This window comes from Aplidium turbinatum, chromosome 12, assembly GCF_918807975.1.
Source record: "Aplidium turbinatum chromosome 12, kaAplTurb1.1, whole genome shotgun sequence".
Taxonomy (NCBI): domain Eukaryota; kingdom Metazoa; phylum Chordata; class Ascidiacea; order Aplousobranchia; family Polyclinidae; genus Aplidium; species Aplidium turbinatum.
In genome coordinates, this window is record NC_137483.1 from 3,448,902 (window position 1) to 3,475,598 (window position 26,697).

Sequence of the window (26,697 nt, forward strand, 5' to 3'; positions counted from 1 at the left end):
TCTGCAAAAAATAACCCTCAGAATTACAAAGGGCTACTTCCATCCGTTGACACAAAGCCTCAATTAGAATGACTGTTCAGCTTGAAACCATGCAAATTGATGCCAACACCTGTGACATCACAATGAAGCAAATGCGATAAGGATAAAGTAACCTGTAGCAACCTGAACCATGGCCACCTGGAGATGTGGCCTGATTTGTCACATTTTGCAGATTTTGATTACAGCTACTGCTAGTGCTTGGCTAACATTTCTTGAGATGTTTTTACTTTTTGCGGTTTCCTAATGACATAAAACTTTTTTGTTGCCTTGGGGAAGCAGTAGCAAATGAGAAAAAGTAAGTTGAAAAATGCTAAATCAGACTGTTATTGAAAAATTAACAGTCTGACTAAAATCTTCGAAATCAAATTTTCTTTGTTTTTCAACATGTGAGGATGTTAAACCTATTGTGTCATCTGGGGAAAAGTGTAAAGAAGGCGTAAAAATCTAATTTTTAGAAAAATTTATTCAAACGTTCGCCCAAAGTTAGAAAAACCTGGAAATTTCTGCAAAATGTGACAAATCAGGCCGTATCTTTAGGTGGCCATGCCTGAACAAATTAAATGATATTTACTTTTTTAAAAACCTGAAAAATCAAATGAAATTTAGTTTGAAATTTAGAACCTGTGAAAATTAAAAGGAATTTATTTTATTTTGAAGCACTTGAGTTTAAATTTGTTTCTATGACGACATTTACTCACTAATTTCGAACTCTTGTTCAGAAGGTGGTTACTTTCGGCCTTCAGAATGGCCAGCTTTTCAGCCAAACAGAGGCCACAATTATTACGACCACCTCCACTATAAGGCCGAGCACTGCAATGGATGGACCATGTTATTTTAGGATCAACACCCTTGTCTTTAAGGTCCCAAGCTGCCTTAGATAGTTCCGTGCTGTTTCGTTTAGATTTATCCAAAAAGGAACATTTATGGTTGGAAAAACGTTTTTTAAAAGTAGTCCCACAACAACCAATGTAATTAAGAACCTTAGGGCCGTTATCAATGGTGGCTTTGTAAACAACGGCCTTCTGCAAGCATTGCCCATTCAAAGGACAATCTGGCTTCACCCTACAATTGCAACCAGGCTGAGATGGTTCATTATCAGCCCGCAATATTGACTTATTGTGGGAGAATATGATGCTTGCAACATTCGGAGTACAACTGTAGCCCAGCTTAATAGTATTACGGTACGGTTAAATATTTTATGCAATCCATGATGGGGCAGAAAGTGGATAGAAATGAGTTTGAAAAATTCTTTACCAATGTTGCTATCAACCTGCAAGCTGAAAGAAGGATTAAACCATAAAATGTTTCGACTCCTTTTCCTAGATGCACGCAAGTTATTAGCAGGGTTGTAGCAAACTCAAAGAGAGTTAAGTTTTTTTGCAAATTAAATTACACTTACAATATTTAATATCTCTTCAAGAATTACCGATTTATTGTTTTTGCATGTTTTTCAGACCCTTCTGATGATCCGTTGAAAGTGAAACAGGCTGTTAAGGATTCAGATAGTAATAACTATATTTGATTTAATTCTCATTTTATGTATATTGCAGATTTAAAGTAATTCTTGATGAGGACCTAAGTACGTCTCGAAAACGTTTGAGTTTATTTTTAAATATGTTATTTTTTTTGTGTAATACAATATGTTAAATCTGTTGAATTGACTTTGTTTTTTCAGTCTAAAGTTTTGTGTAGAGCATCATTTCGAAATGAAGTTGGAGTTTTGCAAGAACCCAGAATCATTTGCTTGGAGTGAAAGAATTTATATAGTTTACGTTTGGATAAAAGAAGCCTACGGGTTTACAACTCACAGTGAACATCGATGGTATAGCTTGGTGACCTTCCACTTTCCATGAATATTTCCGTGTATGGAGTCACAGCTTGACATGATACTTGCTTGTTATTGTCCTCGGCTTGGAAGGAAAATGTAAATGACCGTTCCTGAGAATGGGAAAATACAAATAATTTGCAAAAAGTGCGGAGTAGTTCAGGTATCAATGGGATAAACAAGGTGCAATTTGCGTTGTTGCGTTTTTGCCCCATACAATAAACTACCTGTTGTCGTCCGACCTCATTGCCATCCAAATAGAATGCAGTGTTGGTTCCAATAGGAATGACGTCATTGTACTCGCAGGTGACAGTGAAGTCATTTCCTTCAACTACAGTGAAGTCCCCTTTCATTGTGGTTATCACTGGATTGGGAGCTGTAACATAAGAATGTTGATCAGCCAAACAAGTTCCAACGATGTAGTGTATTTTCATTCGTTACGTAAGTGAGGTTGAGGATAATGCCGCTTACTTTACAGCTAAAAGTTTTCAATACAATTTGAATATTCGTGATTTCTATTGAAAACTCTAAGTCAACGTCACAATATTAATGATTTTTCAAGTTGTAATCACTAATAATTGTTATTTAAATAAATGCCTGGTGACCGGCGTCATTCAATTTTTAGCATTAATACTCTTTTAGCGTATACCGTATAGCAGTTCGTCTGCATTAGAGTCACAACACTCAATAGTTTGCAACATACGCTTGTGATAAGTTTTCAATATCTAAATCTTTAAACACTGGGGTCAGTTAGGATACAACAAAAACACCTGTCCAGCATTGTAAATTATCTTGACCACTCCATTCAGCATTATATTGACAAGTAGTTTGGTCAGAAGTAGGTTGACCTCCGTTTGAATAGAACAATAGTCCATTGTTAGAACAAGTGAATGTTCCAACGTCATTGTATCCAGCCGAATCAAATTGAACAGTGACGTCATCTATAAGTGTTTCGTTGCAATCTATCAAAAAAGCACCAATTATTGATATATTGATATACAGTGTATGGGGATATTTGGGGTGTATGGGGGTTTGTGTGAAAGGTAGCACCTCTAGTTCTTCCATTTTCTCATATGAGGGTAATGGTAACATTGGTCCTTCATATAAGCCCCAAGTCTCATTTATAGCTCCACAAAGTTGGTAATGCACACCAACGGCCACACCCTGGTAACGGCATAATGCTGGCTAAACTAAATGAGGCGCATGTTAGAACAGCTTTAACATGGTAGGGAAGTCAATCCCTTTTAGTGCATAAGTCTAGAATGGCTGAAAAGGCAGAAGAACCATAAATAGTCAATGACTTGGAAGGCATGATAGCAAAACGATGTGACCCGTTTAGGCACACTTTTGACGGTTAGAGTACAGTGGCTGGTCACCTTGGAAAAGATTGGAGCCTTACCAAGTATATATTCCATAGTAAACAATGCTAGCTATTAAAACGAAAAAGAGTCATGGAGACTGATCAGGGCCCCATGCTGTGAAGTCCCCTAAAAGCTACAGGGAAAGAGGAACCTCTTCTATGTGCACAGCTGCTCGTGATGATGGCTTATGCCCAAATCCCTCTGGAAGGCATAAGTCTGATGGTAGACTGCTAAATATTAGAAAAAGAGCACTCAAAATAGGAACATGGAATGTAAGAACCCTTTATAAAGCAGGTCGATACGAAAATTTAAAACAAGAGATGTCGGTCATGAACTTTGATTTAATTGGGATAAGTAAAACTAGATGGATAGGTGATGGTAAAGTGACAGAAGATAGATTTATTTTTGTATATTCAGGAGGAGAACAGCATATGTACGGCGTCGGTATGATAATGAAAAAAGAAATAGCTAACTCAGTCATTGGATTTTGGCCACTTTTTAACAGAGTAATGATGATTAAATTGTCTGCAGCACCATTTAATGTAAACATATTACAAATCTATGCACCAACCCAAGAACATGCCGATGAAGAGATTGAGTTGTTTTATGAGTCAATAAAGGATGTACTTAAGTATACCAAAAGTGGAGAAGTTAATATAGTAATGGGCGATTTTAATGCAATAGTTGGTGATCATCATGAATATCCCACAACTGGTCGTTATGGATTTGGCAATTTAAATGAACGTGGAAGAAGGTTGCTGGAATTTTGTAAACTTAATGATTTAGTAATAGCGAACACTTTTTTTCAACATCCTGCTGGGCGGTTGTATACATGGCAAAGTCCAGGTTATCGATTTCGGAATCAAATTGACTATGTTATGATAAACCAGAAGTTCAGAAATGCAGTAAGACAAGTTAAAACGTATCCAGGATGTGACATAATGTCTGACCACAATCCAGTTGTTATGAAAATCCAAATAAAGCTAAAAAGAGTGAAAAGAACAAATATGTCAGAACATATGGACATGAACATGCTTAAAAATGAACAATATCGAGAGAAATTCAGTATTACAGTAAACAATAAATTTGAATTATTACAGCAAACAGAAATTCCTCAGTAATTACACAAGAAACTATAGATAGAAGTTGAAATGAAATTAAAGAAACCTTAAATGATGCAGCTGCCAATATTTTACCATCAAAGAGGAAAAACATTAAACAGCCTTGGATTACTGAGAAGATACTTGACTTAATGCAACAGAGAAAGAAAAACAAATTCAATAATCACAAGAAATATAAAGCTTTAAATAAGGAAATATCCCAATTATGCAAAGATGCTAAACAAAGGTGGTGGGAAAATCAATGCAGTGAAATAGAACATCTAGAAGCATCTCATAAGTCATTTGAATTACACGATAAAGTTAAACAGCTAACATGTTTGAAGAAAGTTGAACAAGCAAACAGATGCATCATGGATAGTGGAGGAAAAATGTTATATGAGGAAAAGGATACAAAGAGTAGATGGGAAGAGTATGTAACAGAATTATATGATGATGATAGAACATGTATGCTTGAAATTACCAATAATGAAGGAGAAGAAATATTGATATCTGAAGTTGAGAAAGCCATTCAAGATCTGAAATGTAATAAAGCTGCAGGAAAGGATGACATTTATCCAGAAATGCTAAAAGCACTCAATGGCGTAAGTGTCAAACGCATACACAAATTATGTAATGAAATTTATATGACTGGATTTATACCTGAAGAAATGAATGAAACTGTTTTTGTCAGACTACCAAAGAAATCCAAAGCAAAGACCTGCAGTGATTTTAGAACATTAAGTTTGATCAGTCATGTACTGAAAATTTTGTTGAGAATAATTTTATTAAGAAATCGAAAATCTATTGAGAATGAGGTTAGCATGACTCAAAGTGGATTTATAACTGGTAAAGGAACACGAGAGGGTATACTTAACTTCAGAACAATTTGTGAGAGTTACAATGCAGTAAATAAAGATGTATATGCATGTTTTATTGATTGAGAAAGCATTTGATAGAGTTAACCATGAGAAACTGATTCACTGTTTGTCCAATATTGGTATGAATGGCAAAGACTTACGTTTTATTATCAATTTGTACTGGAATCAAAAAGCATTTATTCGCATGGAAAAAGATTTGTCTAAAGGAATTGATATCAAGCGTGGAGTACGCCAAGGATGTGTACTTTCTCCATGTCTTTTTAATTTATATACAGAAATGATTTTTCGACCCATTGATGATATGAAAGGAGTAAAAGATGGTGGCTTGAATATAACAAATTTACGCTATGCTGATGATACTGTTCTGTTGGCTGAATCACAAGAAGATCTTCAAGAAATATTGGACAATGTTAACTCAATTGGTAAAGAATTTAATATGAAAATTAATGCTAAAAAGACCAAATCAATGATAATCTCAAAATCACCAGACACTCCAGCACTCCAAATTATAACTGACAATGAAATTATACAAAAAGTAAAATCTTTTTCATATCTTGGTCATTTAATAACTGAAGATGGGAGGTGTGACCATGAAATTCTTAGACGGATAGAAATTGCAAGAACTACATTTGAAAAAATGAAAAATATTTTAACCAATCAACGTTTAAATTTATCAACTCGTCTCAGGATCTTAAAATGCTATATCTTGTCGACCCTATTATACAATTCTGAAACTTGGACAATGTCACAAAAATTGGAGAAACGGATCGATGCCTTCGAGCTCTGGACATACAAGCAAATGTTAAAAATTTCATGGAAACAAAAGATCACTAACGATGAAGTACTCTCCAAATTCAATTCAAGCAAAATGCTCTTAAAAACAGTCAAAAGAAGAAAATTGAAGTATTTCGGGCACACAATAAGGCAAAATTCATTACAAAGATCATTAATAGAAGGGAAGATAAACGGTAAAAGAAGTAAAGGCAGACCAAGAATGATTTGGACAACAAACATCACAAAATGGACAAAATTAAGTTATGAAAGTGCAGTACGCACAGCTCATGGTCGAGAACAATGGCGCATTGTATCCAACCCTCCATACGAGGAAGGAACAAAATGATGATGATGTACTAGGGTGGAGTGAAAAAAGAAAATTTTGATTTTTGCTCTGTAATAGCGATTAAAAGTTGTAGTGTGGCTTGACTAAGTAGCTTTGAAAATTTCAGCGTTTTAAAATAAAGTTTTCGTCTGCCGCAAGCAAGTTCAAGATTACAAGGGACGTGCTGACTAAATATCACAATTTGCTTCAGAATTTTTTTCGCAGCAAAACCATCGCATGTGACGTCATAGAGAATATTTCTTACGATTCAATTAGTCCATTTAAGCAACATAATCGGAAATATGCAATTCTTAAGAAGGGCCTGAAAAAGCCATTGCAGCGGTTTGTATGTCTATTGCATTTTAATGAATTACCACTGAGACACTTGATGCATTATCTTGATGGAGTTACATCTGGTCCACTAAGTTTTTCTGGCTCCATTGGTGAAAAACTTGAAGACTGTGACAGTTTACCTGTCGCTGAGTTTGAGGCTGTTGATATTCAACTGCCTTCAATTGACGTGAGCTTAAGCACAGACCAGCAGTAGCCTACTGTACTTGTATGGCATCTGTAAAGCAATTAGTTCAGGGCGTTGTGATGCCAAGCTTGCCTATCGTAATCCAAGAAAGATGAATCACTCCAGATGGCTGACAACAACCAATCGCATTTTGAAGCTTTATGTTTCACGAAACAATCCCTGTGAAAATCTGAGAGCGTTGGTGGAGTACATTGCCAAGTTATACGCTCCAACGTGGTTTGCAGTGAAAACGCAACCTTCCTGTACTACTGTAAAGGAGCTAAACACTTGTTTCACGTACTGTAGTTAAAAAGTCGCGCTCTCTTAGCGCTGAACTAAAAGCAATAGTTGAACCTGCTATCAACCGAAATGCCTTCTTTGCTCACCAAGAGAACCTATTGCTGTGGATGTTGGTAGATGAACGTCTGTACAACAGAAAATTAGCACTGAGAAGGATACTTTCCAGAAAACAAGGTCATGGAGATTCCGTTCGTCTCTTTAAAGTTCCACTGTTGAACTTTGAAGCAAACGAATACTTTGAACTGATTGATTGGCAGCATACAGAGAGATATGAACTACCGCTAACTCGAGACATACCAGACAGTCAGTTAATGTCGTTCATTGACGATGCTGCAGCTCCAGAGCTTGAATTTCCTAGCTATCCGTGTCACACGCAAGCCATGGAAAGGGCCGTGCGCCTCGTTACTGAAGCAGCATATGCGGTGTGTAGGCAGAAACAACGGGAGGGATTCATTCGAAGTAGACTGCAGTCAAAATTAGAAATGCCTGTATTTAATACAAAACGGGAACTTTTGACAAATGGAGTGCTTAAGAGATTTAAAGTTATGGGAGTCGGCAGAGAGGGGCACTTCTCCCCCTGGATTTGGGTCTTATAAACGTTTCTTTCCTTATGAAAACGATATTTCAAAAATGTTTCTTACCTTCGGGCGATAATATCTTTTTTATCCAATTTTCTTCGAAGTAGGCTAAACCAACATTTTTTCAGGAATATTTTTTCGCGCTTTCAGAAATTATAGCTAAGTATGCCTTGGAAATATCTTTAATTGCAACGTTTTCGCTCGTGCCGTCGAAATTTACGTTACATTTCATCAATACACTTAGCTACGTTGCACTCGTTGCAGCTCAGCTCAAGATGAAATTTGGCTTAAAAGATGTTTGCCCCCCCCCTGCAATATCTGCTAACGCCCATGTATTGTATAAGCTGATGATTTAAAAAGCGTTTACAATATTTATATGGGATCAAAAGTAAACAGGCAACCGAAATCTCACTATTGTCATATTAAGAAAAACACTTTTCTACTGTAGTTTGCTTTACCTTCATTGCACATACTTGCTTAAACTTTGCTGATGAACTTGTAAAAGGAACAGAAATTTGAAGAAAATATCTTAAAATCCGTGTTTTTTCTTATCAGTTGATCATATACATGCAACAAGCGTTCTACAAGACGCATCTTCCACTGCATTGCAATGATTTATGTGTAATTTACAACTCTGATATAATTGTTGGATAGAAGTACCGAAGGTAGAAGTTAGATAAAAGTGACGATGTGCTAATTTTGATGACGTCGTAGCTCCAAAATACCAGTGAAAACTTCAATCGACTTGCGGCAGACGTAAACGTTATTCAAAATTGGAAATATTTCAGCATGTGAATACATTTACCAGATCACAAGTTTTAGTAACTATTACAGATTAATTCTATCAACTTTCAGTTTTGACCTATGTTTCACTCCACCCTAGTATGTACTACAGTATGTACACCAATATTGATATACAGTATGTAAACATTAATCGAAGTTTAAGAATTAGAAGAAAATTTAATCAAACATTGCAATGCCCCAGCATAAATGATTTTTATTGTTGTGCACTACATCCTTCATCTCTACTCCTAAAAACACGGCACCTCTCACTAGCGATAACAAAAGAGTCCATCCATCACTGACGCAACCAAAGATGCTCCACCTCTTACTGACGATACTATAACACTCTTCCATGTTACCATGTTTTCTTCTAGTGCTTAAACAATTTAATGTGCAAACAAATAAATGTGTAACAATGATTTAGTGAGTATTTGATCTCGGTGATGAGCTACAATGTTGAGTATTTATCCTCTGCAACTCGTAGGTTACTCACTATTGTTGCTACGAACACATGATGTATATTTGAAATCTGTAAAAAATCCGTTTCATGTCCGTTTCTTCAAGATATGTTTGTGTTGTAGTTTGTTTGTTGTAATAATTGTAGCCTAAGGTTCAATCGTCCATCATTGCTTCAACAATTGGCACTCTTCAATTTTTTCAGAAATGAGAAGACGGCTGATTCTTTCAACTTATTCTTCTACGTATTGTTTGAATTGTTAGATTTGGTGGCCTTGCCTTATTACAGTATATTTATCGATGCATAAACCTTTGAATTAGACCTTTGCATGCACGTGCTAAACCATTACAGTTTTGCCACGTTTCCCCTTTGTTGGTTGTTTTACTGTATTTATTTCCACAATATTGTTTCTTCTGCATCTAAACAAAGAAAATTAGATGGAATTGTATAATCATTGACATCAAAATGCTTCTTAATTTTATCGTAAATGTAGGCGTAATCCGCTTGCTGCTTAGCCGCTGTTTCATATAACAAAATCTTGCCTTGTAGCTGGCACCTCTTTTCAAGCCTTAGTCATGACCTAAATTTCTCTCTACACTGAATGAGTGTGGTTTGGTCACTTTGGAACTCGTAGAGGTTTTTCGAAGATACAATACTTTATACTGTTTCATTACTGAGAGATGTCACAAGTGGAGGCTCAGTTTACAGCTGTGCCTAGTCATTTATATGATAGTTATGAGTTGCGTGAAAGTTTAAAAGGATTACTTTCCTGATATTCTTGAAAGGCAAGTCACATGTCTTTTCTATCACCTTTGTATCTTCCTCTGATTTATCATGCTGTTATAAGAAGTTCTTCATCAATATGAAACATCTTACCATCTTCTTCAACTTTGGAAAAGCTTCCTCTTTAGCTTTCGCTATGTAGACTACTGATGCCTTGTCTTCATAATTCCATTAACAGCTTCTCTTTGATTTGTACAAAAATTCCAAAAAAACTATACCAGAGGTCTTAGAATATACTTTTACATTTTGTAATCAAGGCGAATGTAGAAATTATAACTACCTCCTCCCTATAATCAGAAAGATACCGCAAATGCCATTATAGCAGATTATTTACAAAAGTCATTGATATTATGCAGAACCGTTGAGAGAATATTTCAGGCCTGGTATCAATGAGATCTTTGGGCCTCAAATCAAGACACGTCTAAGAAATAAAAGTGACTATGTCCAAAGAATCCGCGGTGGTTTTTTCAAATGCCAGTGTGCGCATGGCTTTGAGTCAAGAGAGTGGATGATGCAATATCGTTTCTTTATTGTAGTCTCATACAATGGAGTCAAGTGCAAACTTTCAGTTCAAAAGTCGGTAGGTAAACGATGCGTCTATTAGCCTGAAATTAGGTATGCGGCTTTTAAGTGCCATGCACAACAATGCAACAAGCGACTGCTTTATTGTGTGACAAAACTGCACTCTATTCCACAGAATATAGGACTGGCATTGGAAGCAACAAAGTAGTTTTAAAAAATTAAAAGCCAAAACTTACCTTGAATAGTTATACGTGGAAGCGCGACTACGATGATTAATGTCGATATACCGCCTCCAGTCGGCACTGACCCGCTTCGAACACTAAGATTCAGGTTAGTTGTTAGTGGTTGAAGATAAGTTAAAGTTGAAGTGATCACTCCATTTGTCTTGTTCTCAACACAAGATTGTGTTTCAGTGATTGATTCTCTTGGTGCGCATCCGACACCACTGACGTAAAACTGTGGAACACCGTCTAGATAGTCCAAATATGTGTTTATCCATTGATAACTTGTAAAATCTTCTTTCTCAAACTGAGCTGTCGCAACAAGACCAAGATAACCAGTCGCTAATGTATTGGTTGGTGATGGAAGAGTTGTTTCAATGGTTGGAAGTGAGACTGTTCCTGGATGAAAAAAAAATCTATTAATCTCGTTGATCGACAATCTATTTTAAAATATAGATTTTTATGTAAAAGTTTGGTCGGTGTAAGATAGCATGCCAACAATAGCATGCTTGGCTGCACCGCACTTCACAGGTAAATATTTATCAGAGCTTATCGTTATAAAAGGAAACATTTTTGTGCAAACTAAGGACTCACGTCTAAGTAGCACTTTCGTTAAAGGGCTAGGGAAAGAGATATGATTACTGTTGTTTTGTTAAAAAGTGTTTTAAGTTATGTTTTTAATATTTACTTTATTAAAATGATAAGAGCATTACAAAGCATTGTCGAAAAGATTTATATGCAAAATGTCATTTTCAAGTGATTAATTGCCTTGCATTGCTGAAAGTGTTGAAATTCTATCCAACCTACCTTTTAAGCTCCATGTTAAACAGAAGATAAAAATTAATAAGTGCATTATAATCGACAACAATATAAAGTGTAGTAAAATCTGTTGGACAGTATTATTTGTAAATAATGTTTTGTCTATCTGATAGGATGGTGTAAATATATTTTTCCTGCATTCAATTTATATTCTACATTCGCTACTCTCAGTAGCTGTCGTATTATAATATTACAAGCGCTGTTTGTATATGACAAATGTTGTTGCTTTCAGTATGTTACAGGTTCCATTGAGGGAAGTTCTATTCCAGTAACAGGTTTGAAATGTTTGCTCAGGGTTGTTACATGAAACCATTCCCTCGAGTTAACGCTAAATACGAACAGTAGTCAATGTCATGGCGATAGCATGATTGGTACAATCAGATAGAGTATCAAAATTACTGTAGTTCATTGACATAGACAAGCAAAGCAAAGTAACCTTAGCGGGTTTAATGTAATATATTACATACAAAACAAAATATATAACATAATGACTCAAACGTTTTCGACACGTACGTTTGTCCTCATCAGGAATTAAATCTGCAATACACATAAAAATAAAAAGTCGTAAGATAAATTTGACTTTGCACTATAACTGTAACGACACTCTGGACTGAAAAGCACAAACTGAACAAATAATACAAGAATGATTATGTACATCACAGTGTGTACATTTTGACTGAAAAATTTGTCACTGGCAATAGATACATGTTTTATGGTCAAATCGACAATGCTGAACTCGAATTTCACCTTAAAATGAGCTCCTGTGTACCATTTTTGAGAAAAAGAAATTTTAAAAAATTTGATAAGTTGTTATTATTCTGTATAATATATATCACCAGAGTTAGGGTGCACTGTGCTAAATAAACGTGGTAAAGTCAGAGAAAATAGCGCCTGTGACTAAATCCAGTTGAGGCAAGACTCAAAAGTGTTGTTCTGAAGCTTTGCGTTTGTATTCACCAGTAGAGCCTCTCTTTCTCGACTAGCAGAATCCGGCCAACATCGCTCGGCTATCCTTGCCTTTGTATCTCCTCTCTATTATGTTGGCCACATTGTGCTCTCCAGGGTTGTATGATGCCCTAGCCGGCCATTCCTGTTGAATGCAGTGCTATTGTCCGGACCGACTGTCCCATAGACATGAGAAACAACAGTGCTTTGTGTACGGTACCCCAATTGCATTCCCATCAGCATGTTCAACACTTTGAAGTCTCCACACAGGTACCATTGGAATGTATCCTATTTGATGGCTTCCAAGATAGCTTTCATACTTTCTCTTGAATCCTTCATTGTTGTAGAATATGCAACAGGGACTGATGGCTTTCTATTCCCATTGTGCAGTGGTACTGCTTTGAGACTTTCCTTAGAAGATTTCATGAAGAGTCCCCAGTCCTCTGGATCATGATGACCTTCCAGATCACCCATCAGTCCTACAACATCATTACAAAACGTCAGCTGGATCCCATCATCAATCCCCTTGTTAGAAAAATAGTCAATGAACTCCTTTCCTCGTTCACGAACACCTCGAACAGTGACAGCTTTATCTGTAAGTTTCCACTGTTGCAACTTGAAGCAAGCAACTCTGTATGTCTCATTGACAACTCCAGTGCTCTGCGCAAATTGTTGAACTCTAGTATCGTAATAAAATTTCGTGGTGATTGCATTGTGGTCTGGGTTCACAGCAGTCAGACAAGAAAGCATGAGAATCTGATACAATGCTTGAATCACTATCACTTTGTTCAGTCACTGGATATACAGGAATGGATAAATGAGGGTCATAAGCATAATGCTGCACAGTGCACACGTCGTATTCCAGTGGGAACATGAGGATACTCCATGGCAGCCCGATTTGCGATATTCAATACTTGGGGCAATTTCGTGAGGCAAAAGTAACAGTCAGATGCATGATTAAAGGGTTCACGCCACACCATGGGGACGGCAAACAAACATCTCTTCTGTCCTGCTTTCCATGCAGCTAGCTTTGATGAACAATCTGCATAAACGATGTGAGGAGCCCAGCTTCTGTCTTGGTCTCCAAGTTTGACTCTAAAATATTTTGCATACAATTAGGTGATGTGTGGCGTCACTGGACGTCTGTTGCCCACTACAATGTATAAGCCGCATATGTACTAGAATATATCTAGATGGTTAACACAGGATCGCTTTCAAGAGTCAGATGTAGAATGTTTCATGGTAAATTTGTAATATGATGTAGGCCTAGTAGACATAAGTTACATATATGTATTTAGGTACTGGCACATGTCCAATGCAATAAGGATCCCAATATAACTGTAAGCCTAATGATGGTCAGACTTACTCATTGCTGCACTACCACCATTTGTGTATGTATGTATATACAGTAGGTCTTCATTGCAGGAAAAAATCATCATTACACAGTTAGAATGGCCCATATACACCGGCATTACCTTGCATTTCAGCTTTACATTGTGCAGTGTATCAAACAAAAATTCAATTTTTTGCAAAAACTGCACGCAGGAGCATTTTTTAATACATATTCGTCATCAGCGACCCCAAATTAGCTAGAAACGGCGCTTCTCTCCCCAGTGACATTTTGGTGTACACACTGTGTTACGATTAAATTATACGGTATTTTCGGGAAATTAGAATAAAAACCGACTTTCTGACGTTTTTTCATCTCAAATGAAATCCTCAGAAACAGTAATTTCAAAATATTTATGTGTTTATATTATGTATGAGTGGCTCATAGTTCAACAGTTTGAAATCAACATCAATTTTCATTTTAAACAAATCGTCAGGAGTTTCCATAACATACCATCTGTCTTATCTTTCTTCATAAACAATTATCTTTCCATTTTTTGTATGACATTTAGAAAATCTTTCATCACAACAATTTTTAACATAACGAAATAATTTAGCACGCAATGGGGTTAAATCTTCTGTGATAAAAGCACTTGGGATCTTGTTACGAACATTTTCTTGCTTCAGTTTCTTTTTCTCGGACATAATTTCATTTCTTTTTTTATATGACACGAAACGTACCAATGTTGTTTTTTTTTAATTTGTTTTTTCTTGCCCAAACGGTGTGCTCTTTGGATATCCTCCTTGCAAAGGTTGATGCCCAATTCTTTACAAATTTTTAATACAATTTCCTCCCCATCATCACCTTCTTCTTGCGGTTCTTCAACATTAAAAATTATTAGGTTTTCTCTTCTTCCATACTGAACTAGTTTGTCAATTGTGAAAATGTTTTTGTGGATTAATTGTTTTAGAATATTGTTTTCTTTTTTGACCTCTTTTAACTCTTTTCTTGTCTCATCCAGTTGTTCCTTTATGTATCCTACATCATTCACTACGCCCTGCAGAGAAGCTTTGAGTTCCCTCAGTTCTTCTTTGATGTCTTGAAGCAGTAGCACACTTTCCACCAGTCATTTTAAATTAAGAAAACAAAATTTTTTTTACCTTATTCAAATTGAAATACCTTATTTCCATCTTTTAAAGAATAGAAGGATCAAAGGAAAACGACCTCGTGGAAAACAGCGCCTGACTTTTTTCAATAACCTCAAAGATCATCTTCACGTTGCAACTGCAACAATTTTTAATAGATAAATACTGGGATACCTGAAAAGAACTGTGCATGAACAGGCATGGTACACATGGAAGAGGAAGTCCTTTGTAAGAATCTTTTTTGGACACCCTGCTAACGATTAGTGTGTAAATCTAAACGTCTACACGGTGGAGAGAAATCGAAGCCAAGACCAAACATTTTGTCCATACAGAAGATTGTATTTTTAGGTGTCATTCAAAGCCTGTTTGTTTAATCTGCAATCTAACGACGGCATTGCATCAGTGACTTAAGCAATACAATTTGAGAGCACTCTCCTACTTTACTTCACTGCAATGAGATGAAAGGCTGGTTTTTGAATCTTTATCCTCGGCCTGACAAAGCCTTGATATGTTATTCCTGGTAGTTTCGCATACATGTAGAGGCTCTTGACACAGGGCCGGTTACGGAGATTGGCAGAGTGAAGTTTTCCGATTGTTGAAATGTTGTTGCCGGGGAATTATTCCATTCACTAGATGCCGCTGAATGGAGAGCAGTCCTAAAGTGGGTTGCTCAAGCGCACACCGCAAGAGTCGAACCAACGCCGCGTGATCTTGAGCCTTGCGCGTAGGCTAACCACTGACCTAACGGGGCGAGGGAATGTCTGTGCCTTATTGCAATGTCAGATCTCTGAAACAGGAAATGATTTACTTTTCACTGAAATTTTCTAACTTTTCGTTGTCACATTGGATTTTAGAGAAAAATTAGATTTCGTACTGAACGCAGAAAAAAGCTGATCATCATTTTCAATATGTTGTTGTGACATAGCCTGCAGTCACCAGAAGAAAGAAAAGATTTAGATATCTGGTGTAGAGTTCCATTCTGTTTTTGTTTTTTTTAACTGAACACAGATGGGGAAAAAGTTGAAACAGATCACCAACATTTGATAAAGTAGCTAAGTCATGATCATAACAAATTTACATCAAATCTCAATTTTAAATGACATTAACTGTGCAATCATTGTACAATAGCTTAATTAGTCTTAACGGCTAGTGCTCAATACTGAAAACAAATATCATCTTTTTTGTTAAATCGATTAAATTTGTAAGACAAAAGACTAGCTTGATAATTAATAAATTGTTTTGCTTCTTTCTGGCTGGTAAAAACCTTATCTGTTTTTCACTATTGTAGTAGCCTAATCTACTTAACATAAGCTTATATGCTACTGTACTTGCAATATTCTGCTTTTTGAAACGAAAACCAAGCTTCATTGCCAGCAACAAATCAAAGCATTACAAAGTGCTTCTCATCGTTGTGTCAATATTCAGACTAGGTTATTAATTAAGCTTGTCCAGGTTTACAATACAACATGCTATTTGCAATGCTTTGTTGTTAAGAACGAGAAGCGAAATTAAGCCTTTCTATGTTGAAAATGTATTGCTAGCAAGAAAACATAAAATTACGAAATGTTTGCTCATCGTTGAGCCAATGTTATTCAGACTGGGTTATTGGTTTAGCTTGTTCAGTTTTAGTACTGTGTGTTTGATGTGCAACTTACAAAAGACTTTCATATACAGATTTGGTTGCATGACGGAAGGCCACCGAAAGAAATCAGAAGTGGTCGGGAAACAATACGAAAATGAGTTATCAAAACGAAAATAGTTTGAAGCAGATATAAAAGCAAGGAATTTGTATTATGGGGTTTGATCAATGATCATGTGTCTTAAGCTGAACTTGCCAACTTTCTTCAGCGTAAATTTGAAATCCTTTCAAGTTTAGATTTTAACAACATCGATATGAAAAAAACTCCATTTAATATCAAAATCAACAAAAATCACTCGATTACACTATAGCATTACATTGCCATTATTGCTCACAATTTTGTCTAAAAAATTGTAGGCTAGTAGAGTGGTTGATGTGCATGCTTTTCTACGAAATCAGTGTCTAGGGAGATGACTTTGTTCAACCCCATCTCTATGGAGATGCCTCGATGAACAAAGTTCCTGGCACCCCGTTGCAACCAGTTCCCCTGAAGCTGCACGTTTTGATCTTATTGGACCGCAGTGGATGTGGAACTGGCCAAGCGTGTGTGCGTAGCCCTCACGCAGTCATGACTACCTTAAACAACCATACAACGAATGGCCCTTGTCTCAATTTGGACCTGGATCAAACAAAGCCCATTGGCGATGATATCACGGGTAGCGGGGACAGGCTTGGTAGAGTTGGAAGCCTCTTGCCCGATCTAACACATTGACAGCGGATCTATAAGTCCGGTCCAACAAGATCGAAACGTGCAGCTTACACCTCGTTGAAGCATCCCCATAGAGACAGGGGTTAAACAAAGTCAGCTCCCTAGACACTCCGACTTCGTAGAGGGTACAGGGAGCTGACTTTGCTCGATCTACACATATCTATGGATACTGGGCTACCCTTCACATTGGGTGCTTGGAACGTCCGCACATTACAAGAAAAAAGCAACAATGACCGACCAGAACGTCGAACAGCTTTGGCATGAAAAAACTTGCACGCTTCAACATCGATGTAGCAGCTCTCAGCGAGACCAGATTTGCTACAGAGGGATGGATAAGAGAAAATGGATCTGACTTACCATCTTTTGAAAAGGAAACAGCACTGACGAGCGCATTCATGGTGTAAGTTGCTATCACATCCAAGTTTGTAAACAAACATAATCTTGTCCCAACTATAATCAATAAACAAAAGTTGATGATAAGAATTCCACTCATCAAGAAACGCTACATCACTTTGATTTCAGTCTACTGTAGCCCCAACACTCACATCTGAAGGTGAAAACAAGATCTCCTTTTATAACCAGCACACACATACTATCCTAAAAGTTCCTGATCTAGATAAACTTGTTGTGCTAGGTGACTTCAATGCCATAGTTGGCAGGGAGACCATCTTATGTATGAGGGCTCATCAATCTTGCTCGCTTCCTTGCAAAGCGAAAGCATTTGCTCATACAATTCATGAGTTACAGTTTGCCAATGATAACACTGTTCCAGCCAATTGTTCACCAAATCAAACGTCATATAAAAACTGTTATGGTCTACTTAACCTAGCTGGCATCTTACGTCATGGAAATTGCTAGAAAATGTCCAAATATTGCACCATCGGTCGTAAGACCTGATGAAATATTGCATCAGCCGCTTTGAACACGGGTTTGAATTGCGTGACAATGTCTTTCATTATTGCGTCACAGTTACTGTGTACGTGCATTTGAGATATCGCAAATTATTCTAGTCATTTGTAAGGTTGTTTGTTGGAAGTCAGTCGCATATTTGACTGTTTGCTTGGTGCTTGCTAGCTGGACAAATTTTCCGTCTTTTATCCAAGTAATCTGTTCTGTAGTGACAGTTTTAGAGGCGTACGGTGTTGCGTCCCATTTTCGATAGCCGCGGGCTAATTTTACAGGAATACACTTTTTGAATAGACGTTTCGAGGAGTGTTTCTTTTTCGGTCATTACATGCAGACGAACGGATCCGGGAACTTTATGTTACAATTTTCCCACGAAGAGATTATGGTTTACCGCTGTGACCAAACACCACACCTGCTTGGACTCCTGATGATTTCCAAACGATAGCCACCACCTACAACAACCCTTATGAGCATTTTGAAATGGAAGAACACTGATAAAACTAGAATACTCATCCAAATGCCACCTGATCACACCTCCCCAAAGATCAATATCAACGAAAGACCTCTAAAGTAGGCTAGATGAAATCCCTAAGGTGTTGCGACCGTGCCATATTTTAAACTGATTGTCCTGCTTTGGTATCATACACGCTATAACGTCCGCGTTTTGTCGCTTCTACCTTTTTCTGGGCTTCTGCTATGTTTTGTCATATATTGTTATTTTTCTCGTTGTGATGATCAGAAATAAAAACAAACTGAACTGAACTGAGGTGAAGTAGACTTCTTTTCCTACCTTGGTAGCATACTTTCAACAGGGCCAACATGTGCAAAGGATATTGAACATCGCATAAAAGCAGCACATTGTGCCTATGAAAGACTTAACCATCGTGTTTTCAACAACCATGCTATATCTATCCACACAAAAATTATGGTCTTCCTGGCAGTCGTTCTACCTACCCTTCTCTATGCTTGTGGAACCTGGATATTATTTCGCCGTGACATCAAACGTCTAAAAAAACTTCCAGCAGAGGAAACTGAGGAAAATGCTAGGCACGCGTTGAAAAGATTGTCTCACCAACGATGTAAGCCTTGATCACGCTAGGTTGCCTAGCCTAGAAGGCATCCTATTGCAACAACGCCTTTGCTGGACAGGACATGTCGTGCGGATGGACCCAACGAGGCTTCCTTGGATAATGCTTTATGGTAAACTAGACCCAGGGAAAAAAAAACCACGAAAGACTAAAAATGAGATACAAAGATCAGCTGAAAGTCTGCCTCAACCATGCAAACATTCATCTGGATTCATGGCAACAACTTGCTAGTGACAGATAACTTTGGAGAAAATAAACTAGGGAATGCACGGTATTTTTGACAAAATAGGATACAAAAAGCCCAAGGAAAACAAAACGCTTCGAAACAAAATCTAACACTACCACGTCCCCCACCCTCCATACAATGTGACTTTTGCCCAGGTCTTTTCCATCATAGGCTGGACCTCCAAAGCCACATACGAAATCACCATTCAAAGACAAACTCGTTTTGAAGACAAATACTAATGCTCACACACGAGCTGGAGCCGACGATATTAGGGTTATAACATTTTGACATATTTTTTCTTATTAAACATTTCCTGCATAATACTCAATGGATGAACTTTTGTTAAGTTCAAACAAGTTTACTTCCCAAATGAATGTTTCGATCGGCATGAATGCATACAGCTTACAGTTAGGGTTGTCGTTTATCTTTATACATTGGCACTGTTACATCATAGTTAAATTGTCGCTCCACAAACTATACACAATGCATAACTTTAGTACTGTAGTGCAAGGTGGAGTTAAAAAGCCATTCTTGCCTTACATTCATTTATTTTCATTCCTTCAGGGAAAATCTTGAAAATAACTTGCTAATTTGCGTAGATTAAATTAGTTTGCTGATCAGATGCCCCACGGAGATAGTTAAGAATTTGGCAGACATATTGAAACATAACAAAAATTTTCAAAGTCCCTGGAAATCATTGGAAGTAGAAGCCATCTGCTCCTGAGATCTCTAAAAGCAAGAAATACGCAGAACATGTGCTAAAAATAGTGTAGCAGTTTGGTGTGATGCCTGCCGAAGCTAAATTCCATTGTAGCCTAGCTTAGGTTTATTCTGAGCAAAAAACAATAAATTGTCACGCTAATTTGTGCGAATTTTATAAACATGTTTCTTCGATATCCTTTGCATTTAATCTATTTCATTCTAAGTGTGGCTGTGTAGTCTTATTTTAGTTACAAGAAAATTTTGCACATTAGATGTCCTTATGCGTATTTTATGCAGATAAATTAGGAAAAGTGAATATTTAATTTCGAGATAATGTTTTTTGAAGGTAGATTAAATTAAGATTTATTTCTTTTGTTTTGAGACAAAAAGTTTATCGTATTATCATACAGGAATATGAGGTTGTGAGAATGTTATAACCCTAGTGCACATCTTAAGTGCGATGCCTTTGACGCTTCATCTTTTTTTTAAATATTACTACATGCGTGCGCAGCTCCATATTCGCTACTGATTTTTGTGGCTGGGCAATCTTTGACCAAGTGATCGACATCTTGAATGCTGGATTCGTAGTGTGGGCATCCTTGGAAGGGATTCAGGACTGCTGAGAGTACCCCACCTATGTTTGGGCAGTGTGAGTTTGCTGATGGTGATGATCCTGTTTGCTGTTACCAAGTAATGTCTGTTTGTTCAATGGAACCCTGAAAGTGCAATTATTGGGTCGATGATAACGCCTCCTCCTTTGAACAAGTGTGTGTACCAGTATTAGTTTTATTCAAGATGCGAATCGAAAGTGTTGTACCTGGTAATTTTAACAGAGATAGAGAAAAATTGCGATCAGACAATCCAGGTAATGAAAAAAACTCAAGAAAGTATGCAATCCATTGCAGACCTTTTGCAATGCAAAGTTACGGATCACAACATGCAATAATAAAGATTTTGCAACGTCTAATTTTATGCATAACATGCATAGACTGGCCCATGACAACGTGAAGTTTCAATTTGACTGGGCGCAGATCTGTTAGTAGCCTAAATTGACATTCTAACCTGATAGTTTGAGGAGTAATTAATGGTCTTTATGTATATTTTATGTGATTTTGAGCTTTTTTTTTGCTGTTGTTACCATACAAATAATGGATTAGACTTTGGCACTTGTGCTGGAAATCCAAAAAACATCTGGTAACACTTGTAACAGGAAAAAATATGTCTTTTTTTAATGCAAACTTAGGAGTTTTGCAGTGATTTGAGATTCGGTGTTAATCTGTAGCATGTACCATGTTTTTAATTAACAAATTTAAATTTATGAGAACATTTTGCAGAAACCTAAGAGAAATAAAATTTGAAAATGCAATTCAATTGTGAAAATTCAAAACCGTAATTCCGCTCTCACGGAATCTAGGTCACACTTCCCCACAAATACCACTCTCACGATGGGCTAGAGAACAGACTGAACAGCATCAAAAGGGAAAGGGAAAATTCACGACTGGAGAATGTCGCTTTTCTGACACCATTGGATAAAACTAAATTGGTTATAGACAGAATAAGTAATTTTCAATTTTCCTATTAAGAACTTGATAATAAATATATTTAATATTACATTTAACTTATTTAATTGTTGTAGGTAGCCTATTCATACCCCTAGACAGACTAAATTATCACTTTAATAACCAAAGGACAGCTTCAGATAGCCAAACCCTACACTGGGGGCTCGTCTATAAACTTTTTATAACTTTATAATATAAACAATGTTAGATGTAACTGAACTCGTCAGCCAATTAAATTAACATATTTGAAGAAAAGATAAAAAAGGCGCAAGCTTAGTTTATGCAAACAGTATGAGTAAACAGACACACCTAGATCCCAATGACGCAAAACGAAAGTAAACTTAGCAATTCCAGTAATACAAGATACTGCGCAAACAAAAACATCATAAAATACTGGCGACAATGCTAAGAACAATGACTAAATGTTTATTTAATTCATTTCTCAATAAAATGTTATTCTTCTTCTTCAATTGCCTTGTCTGAACTAGGCATCGACGGTCTCAGATGAATAATTAGACCAAATATTCCTAACATGTTGCATGGATGATTGTTTTTAAATTGTTTCAGATGTGTTTGTCTTTATCTGCCAGATGCCCGCTTTCCAAAGATTTTACCAGTTAAAGAGAAATGCTCCAGTTTTTGCTTTCTTATTACATGGCCGAGAAATTTAAGACAAAAAATGTTTTTAAAATGTTATTGCATTTCTCATAAAAAGTTCCCGTAACAAAAGCTCCATTGTATCCGAAAAGAGCAATGTTGCAATTAGCCACGAATCAGCAAGCATTAGCAGAATAGGCATGGATTGCTTACCCTACCAAGAAGGTTTTTTAAAAACTTTGAATGGGATGTTAAACAAGTAAACTTAAATATGTCTCTGTTTCTATTCCAAAAAAATATCAAAGATCTGTGATCGATTTCTCAAAATTAAAATAACAAAACTAAACACCGCAAGTTAAAGGTAATTGATGATGGCTATCCCTTGTCTTCCAAGATGATGGCAATGATAGCAGTTCGTCTTTCTGGCCTATTTGAGCTGGAGTTATCCATTAGAGTCCTAAAATTCCAGGTTCCAAATTTCATAGTTACATATTTCGTTTTTCGACCGCAGGTAAGGTGAACCCTCTGGACGCGGTTTTCCAGACAGGTTGAGTTGAAGTAAACTACGTTCAGGGCACCTTTTCTAGCCCCTTCCCTATCCAGGGTGAGCAGAGTGGATCCTAAAGAGGGCTGCTCAGTCGTGATAACTGCTGCCGAACATCTTTCCTGCTTCTTCCAAAAGATAGAGCGACTGAATCAAGTTACCACCACTAACGTGTCGGTTCCGCATTAGAAACTTCCAGCTTTCGCTTGCCTGTTCCCGTTATGCATTATTGATCGCCGTTAGGTTTGAGTGTCTTGAGAAGACGCCTGTGCGTGAATTGATTAGCGTGGACTTGATGGCGCACACTCACCAAGCACACATAAACTTGACAAGGCCATCAGCTTTATCCAATGGCAAAGCAAGCCAAGACGATTGGAGCTGGTGGCATGCTGCAGCCTGCATCCGCTTTCACAGTCGTTGAGCCTGGCTGGCTTCATCCGCCTGTTCCGCCGTTGGGGACTTGGGGACTTTGGACTACGTTTTGTCTGACCTCTACCTTTCGACCAACCTGGCATGGGGTGACTCTTCTGAGAGCAGTTAGCTCCCGCCAGTACAGCTCTAGAGGTCATTGAGGCACGGAAACTCTCTCACCACGTTAAGGTAGTAGTCCAAGGAGAGAGCTACAGGAGAGAGCTAAAGGTGATTAGCTACAGTTACATTAAGCTGGGTAACAATTAAAAAGTTGACGTTGTTTACAATGTGTTAAATGTGTGTACAGCGAAAGCTACCTTTCCTCTGGCCACCCCTCTCTGGCATCTCCGCCAAATGAGATGTCAGACTGCAGTGGCTCTTTTTTCATTAGCAGGTGCTCTCCTTCAAGCGGGAAACAAGAAGAAACACACATACAAACAAACTCAAAATAAAAATGAATTTTCAACCAAAACGCTCTATTTCTAGTGCTTGATCCGCCATCTCCTAGTCTGCTCCAACATCAGCAAGAAAGTCGAGACAGGCAGATCAGCTTGAGGAAGCCAATAACCATCATTTCTACATCCACAGATTACCATCTACCACGGTGGTCGTTTCGGTCAGAGTGAGTCCCTTGTCTCTCTGGTAAGTATCTTCCATGTAAGTATGGTGAGCCTGCTGAGTGTTTGGGTGTGTGGACGGCTCCCGGAACGTACGCACTGTTGATGCAACACGGAACAAATCCATTTCATTTGGAAAACTGTAAACTTGCATGATGTAGTGGTATCCATCTTGAACTCTAAGCATTGCGCAATAAAAAAGAGTGTACTCTGTATCACACAAACCACATCATCAAAGAGTTTGCCATCTACCAAATAGAGCAGATCTACTTGTCTTGGATGACAAAACAAAAAGATTGGTTGACTCATGGCCACCTTGAAATGCGGCCTGATTTGTCACATTTTGCAGATTTTGATTACAGCTACTGCTAGTGCTTGACTGACATTTTTTGAGATGTTTTTACTTTTTGCGGTTTCCTAATGACAAAAAGCTTTTTTGTTGCCTTGGGGAAGCAGTAGCAAATGAGAAAAAGTAAGTTGAAAAACGCAAAATCAGACTGTTATTGAAAATTAACAGTCTGACTAAAATCTACAAAATGAAATTTTCTTTGTTTTTCAACATGTGAGGATGTTAAAACCTATTGTGTCATCTGGGGAAAAGAAAAAAGAAAGCGTAAAAATCTAATTTTTAGAAAACTTTGTTTAAACGTTTGCCCAAAGTTAGAAAAACCTGAAAATTTCTGAAAAATGTGACAAATCAGGCCGTATCTTTAGGTGGCCATGGTTGACTTCAGAAAGCCTCTCGGTGTAGTTCAGCTAAGCAACGATTATAATAAAAAAAATATTGATGCGATGATGAGCTTCCTCTAACGAAGATAAATGCAACTGCGAAATGTAAACTTGCTATTGGTTCTTGTTACTTATTTGTCTTCGTGCTCGACCTCTGTCATTCGATTGAAAATACTAGCATTGAAAATACTACGGTTGTCGGCAGCAGTGGCCGAGTGGTTAGCACGTTGGGCTCGCAGTCGAGAGCCTGCATGTTCGACTCCAGCCACCCGCACTTGCTGTTGTTTCTCTGGGCAAGAAACTTTACGATAATTGTCTCTACCCAGTGATCGATTTCGAGTAATGGGTACTACTAAAATTAAGTCATAAGTAGAGTAGACAACCGGAAACAGACATTGCAGTCGGCTGCAGCGTGGGTCAGGTGTACGTTGGAAGGCGTACACCGATGCATAGCGCTCAAGTCCGCTTTCCCGCAATGCAGGATAAAGATAATAAAACAAAAAATAAAAAACATGTATATGCACAAAATATTAGGCTATTATAAGATGAAAATATGACAAGATGCACTTTTTCTTCTTAGTTGGCTTTGCGTTTTGAGCAGCAGCGAAAATACAATAGAGAAAGCAGACTGCTGTTTGCAAAAGACATGTCAGTATAACGATGAAAAGAGTTAGCAATAATGATAACGAAAACGGTCAAGACAACCAGCCATGAATCATCTCACCATCAGTTCTGCTGAGGGAACACTGTTCTGCAAAAACTATTACAGCTGATCTGAGGAAACCACACAACACTCATCTTCTTGTTCTTTCTTCATTCAGATGTTGCTATTCCATGCTTGTTGCTGAGGGTGCAGGAAGCAAGTTCAGATTGGGGAATTTTAAGCTTTTCGCTTCATCCAACAGGTTTCCTGGATCATGATCACCGCTGCATCGTTGTTGTGGGTAAACTGGGTGATGATGTCCACTTCAGCGTCGGCGATGCTTTCAACATGCAGTTGCAGAATAGAGTTCTAGGACAATTGCCCCCCGGACAACTGCCCCTCCGGACAATTTCCCCCCGGACAATTCCATCAAAAAGTGTTTGTGCGCGGAAGGTCTTCCACTACCAGACCATGTATGCTCCACATGCTGATCAGAAGACGTGATGATCGTCTGTTGGTGCGTAGCCTTCTTCCGATGAAGACATTTTCAAAATAATCTACGATCGAGTCAGCTTCTGTTAACATAGCTTCCTGAAGTGTTTCAAACGCACTAACTGTGTCATTTGGTCGAATGAAAGCCAGAGTTTGCATGTTAAAGTGCCAGTATCTGCATGTTAAAGTGCCTTCCACCTTTTTGTGCACATACATGACAGTATTGGCAGAATTGCCATTATTTTTAATAATTAATGTCTGTATATTGTAGGCCAGCGTGGTCTAACTACAGGCCCGCGGGCCGCATGCGGCCGCGGATATAATTTTTGTGGCCCGAGAGCTTTCACAGTATTGATTTAATTTGTATTTATGTTACAGAAAGTAATTTCAATTAGAACAAGTATTTAGATAAAAAGTATAAAAAAATTAATTCAAAGTTGTAGACAGCAAGGCTTATAGGCCTACTGTTTCAACCTGCCAGGTTTCGTCAGTACAACTGGGCTTCTTAAAGGCTGATATGAACCTCGTGTTCCGGCCGTTTTTGTTTCCTTTAAATATTCCACAGTTTTCATGTTATGTATCTTTTGAATTGGAACCCTAATACTGGCTATTGAGCAACAGTCAGAAATTTAGCATAATTCAATAATTGCGACAGCATCATTGTATCGCAATGATGCTGTCGCAACCTTATAATCTCTATTTGTATAACAATCCTATGGATGTTAATGTGGAAACACAGCTACCAGAACTTCAGCTCGAACTCTACAAGCTTCAGTGCAACCAATTCTTGCTGTCAAGTCTAAGCAAGTCAAGTCTAAAAACAGAAATCGAATGATAGACGAAACACTGGAAGATGGACTTGCTACCACTAACATTGAAATTGATGTAGAAACGATAGTATCAGAGAAACCTGGACCACAGGCATCTCACTGATGGAGATTTGCAACAAATTTACATTTGCTATTGTTTAACAATTTCGACTACGCACCACTATCATTTTATTGGAAATAGCCCGCAAGTTGTTACGTTTTTGCAAAGTGGCCCGTAAGTCAAAAGTAGTTGGACCACGCTGTAGTAGGCTATAAGTCAGCAGAAACGTTGAAGATAAAATTTATCATTCACCAGCAGGTAAA

At 37.6% G+C, this 26,697-nt stretch overlaps 1 protein-coding gene across 1 annotated transcript in view; it reads right to left on the minus strand.

The window, feature by feature from the left end:
• The window catches only part of LOC145781304 (uncharacterized), an 18,524-nt gene extending 5,547 nt beyond the window's left edge, over positions 1-12,977 (minus strand). Inside the window, exons 1-5 of the mRNA XM_082593082.1 lie at positions 12,548-12,977; positions 10,479-10,862; positions 2,635-2,826; positions 2,092-2,240; positions 1,848-1,977 (exon numbers count right to left, since the gene is read on the minus strand). Of these exons, the coding sequence (XP_082449208.1) occupies positions 1,848-1,977; positions 2,092-2,240; positions 2,635-2,826; positions 10,479-10,862; positions 12,548-12,977 (1,285 nt within the window). The remainder of the gene's footprint in view (positions 1-1,847; positions 1,978-2,091; positions 2,241-2,634; positions 2,827-10,478; positions 10,863-12,547) is intronic.
• Between the last annotated feature and the right edge of the window lie 13,720 nt (positions 12,978-26,697).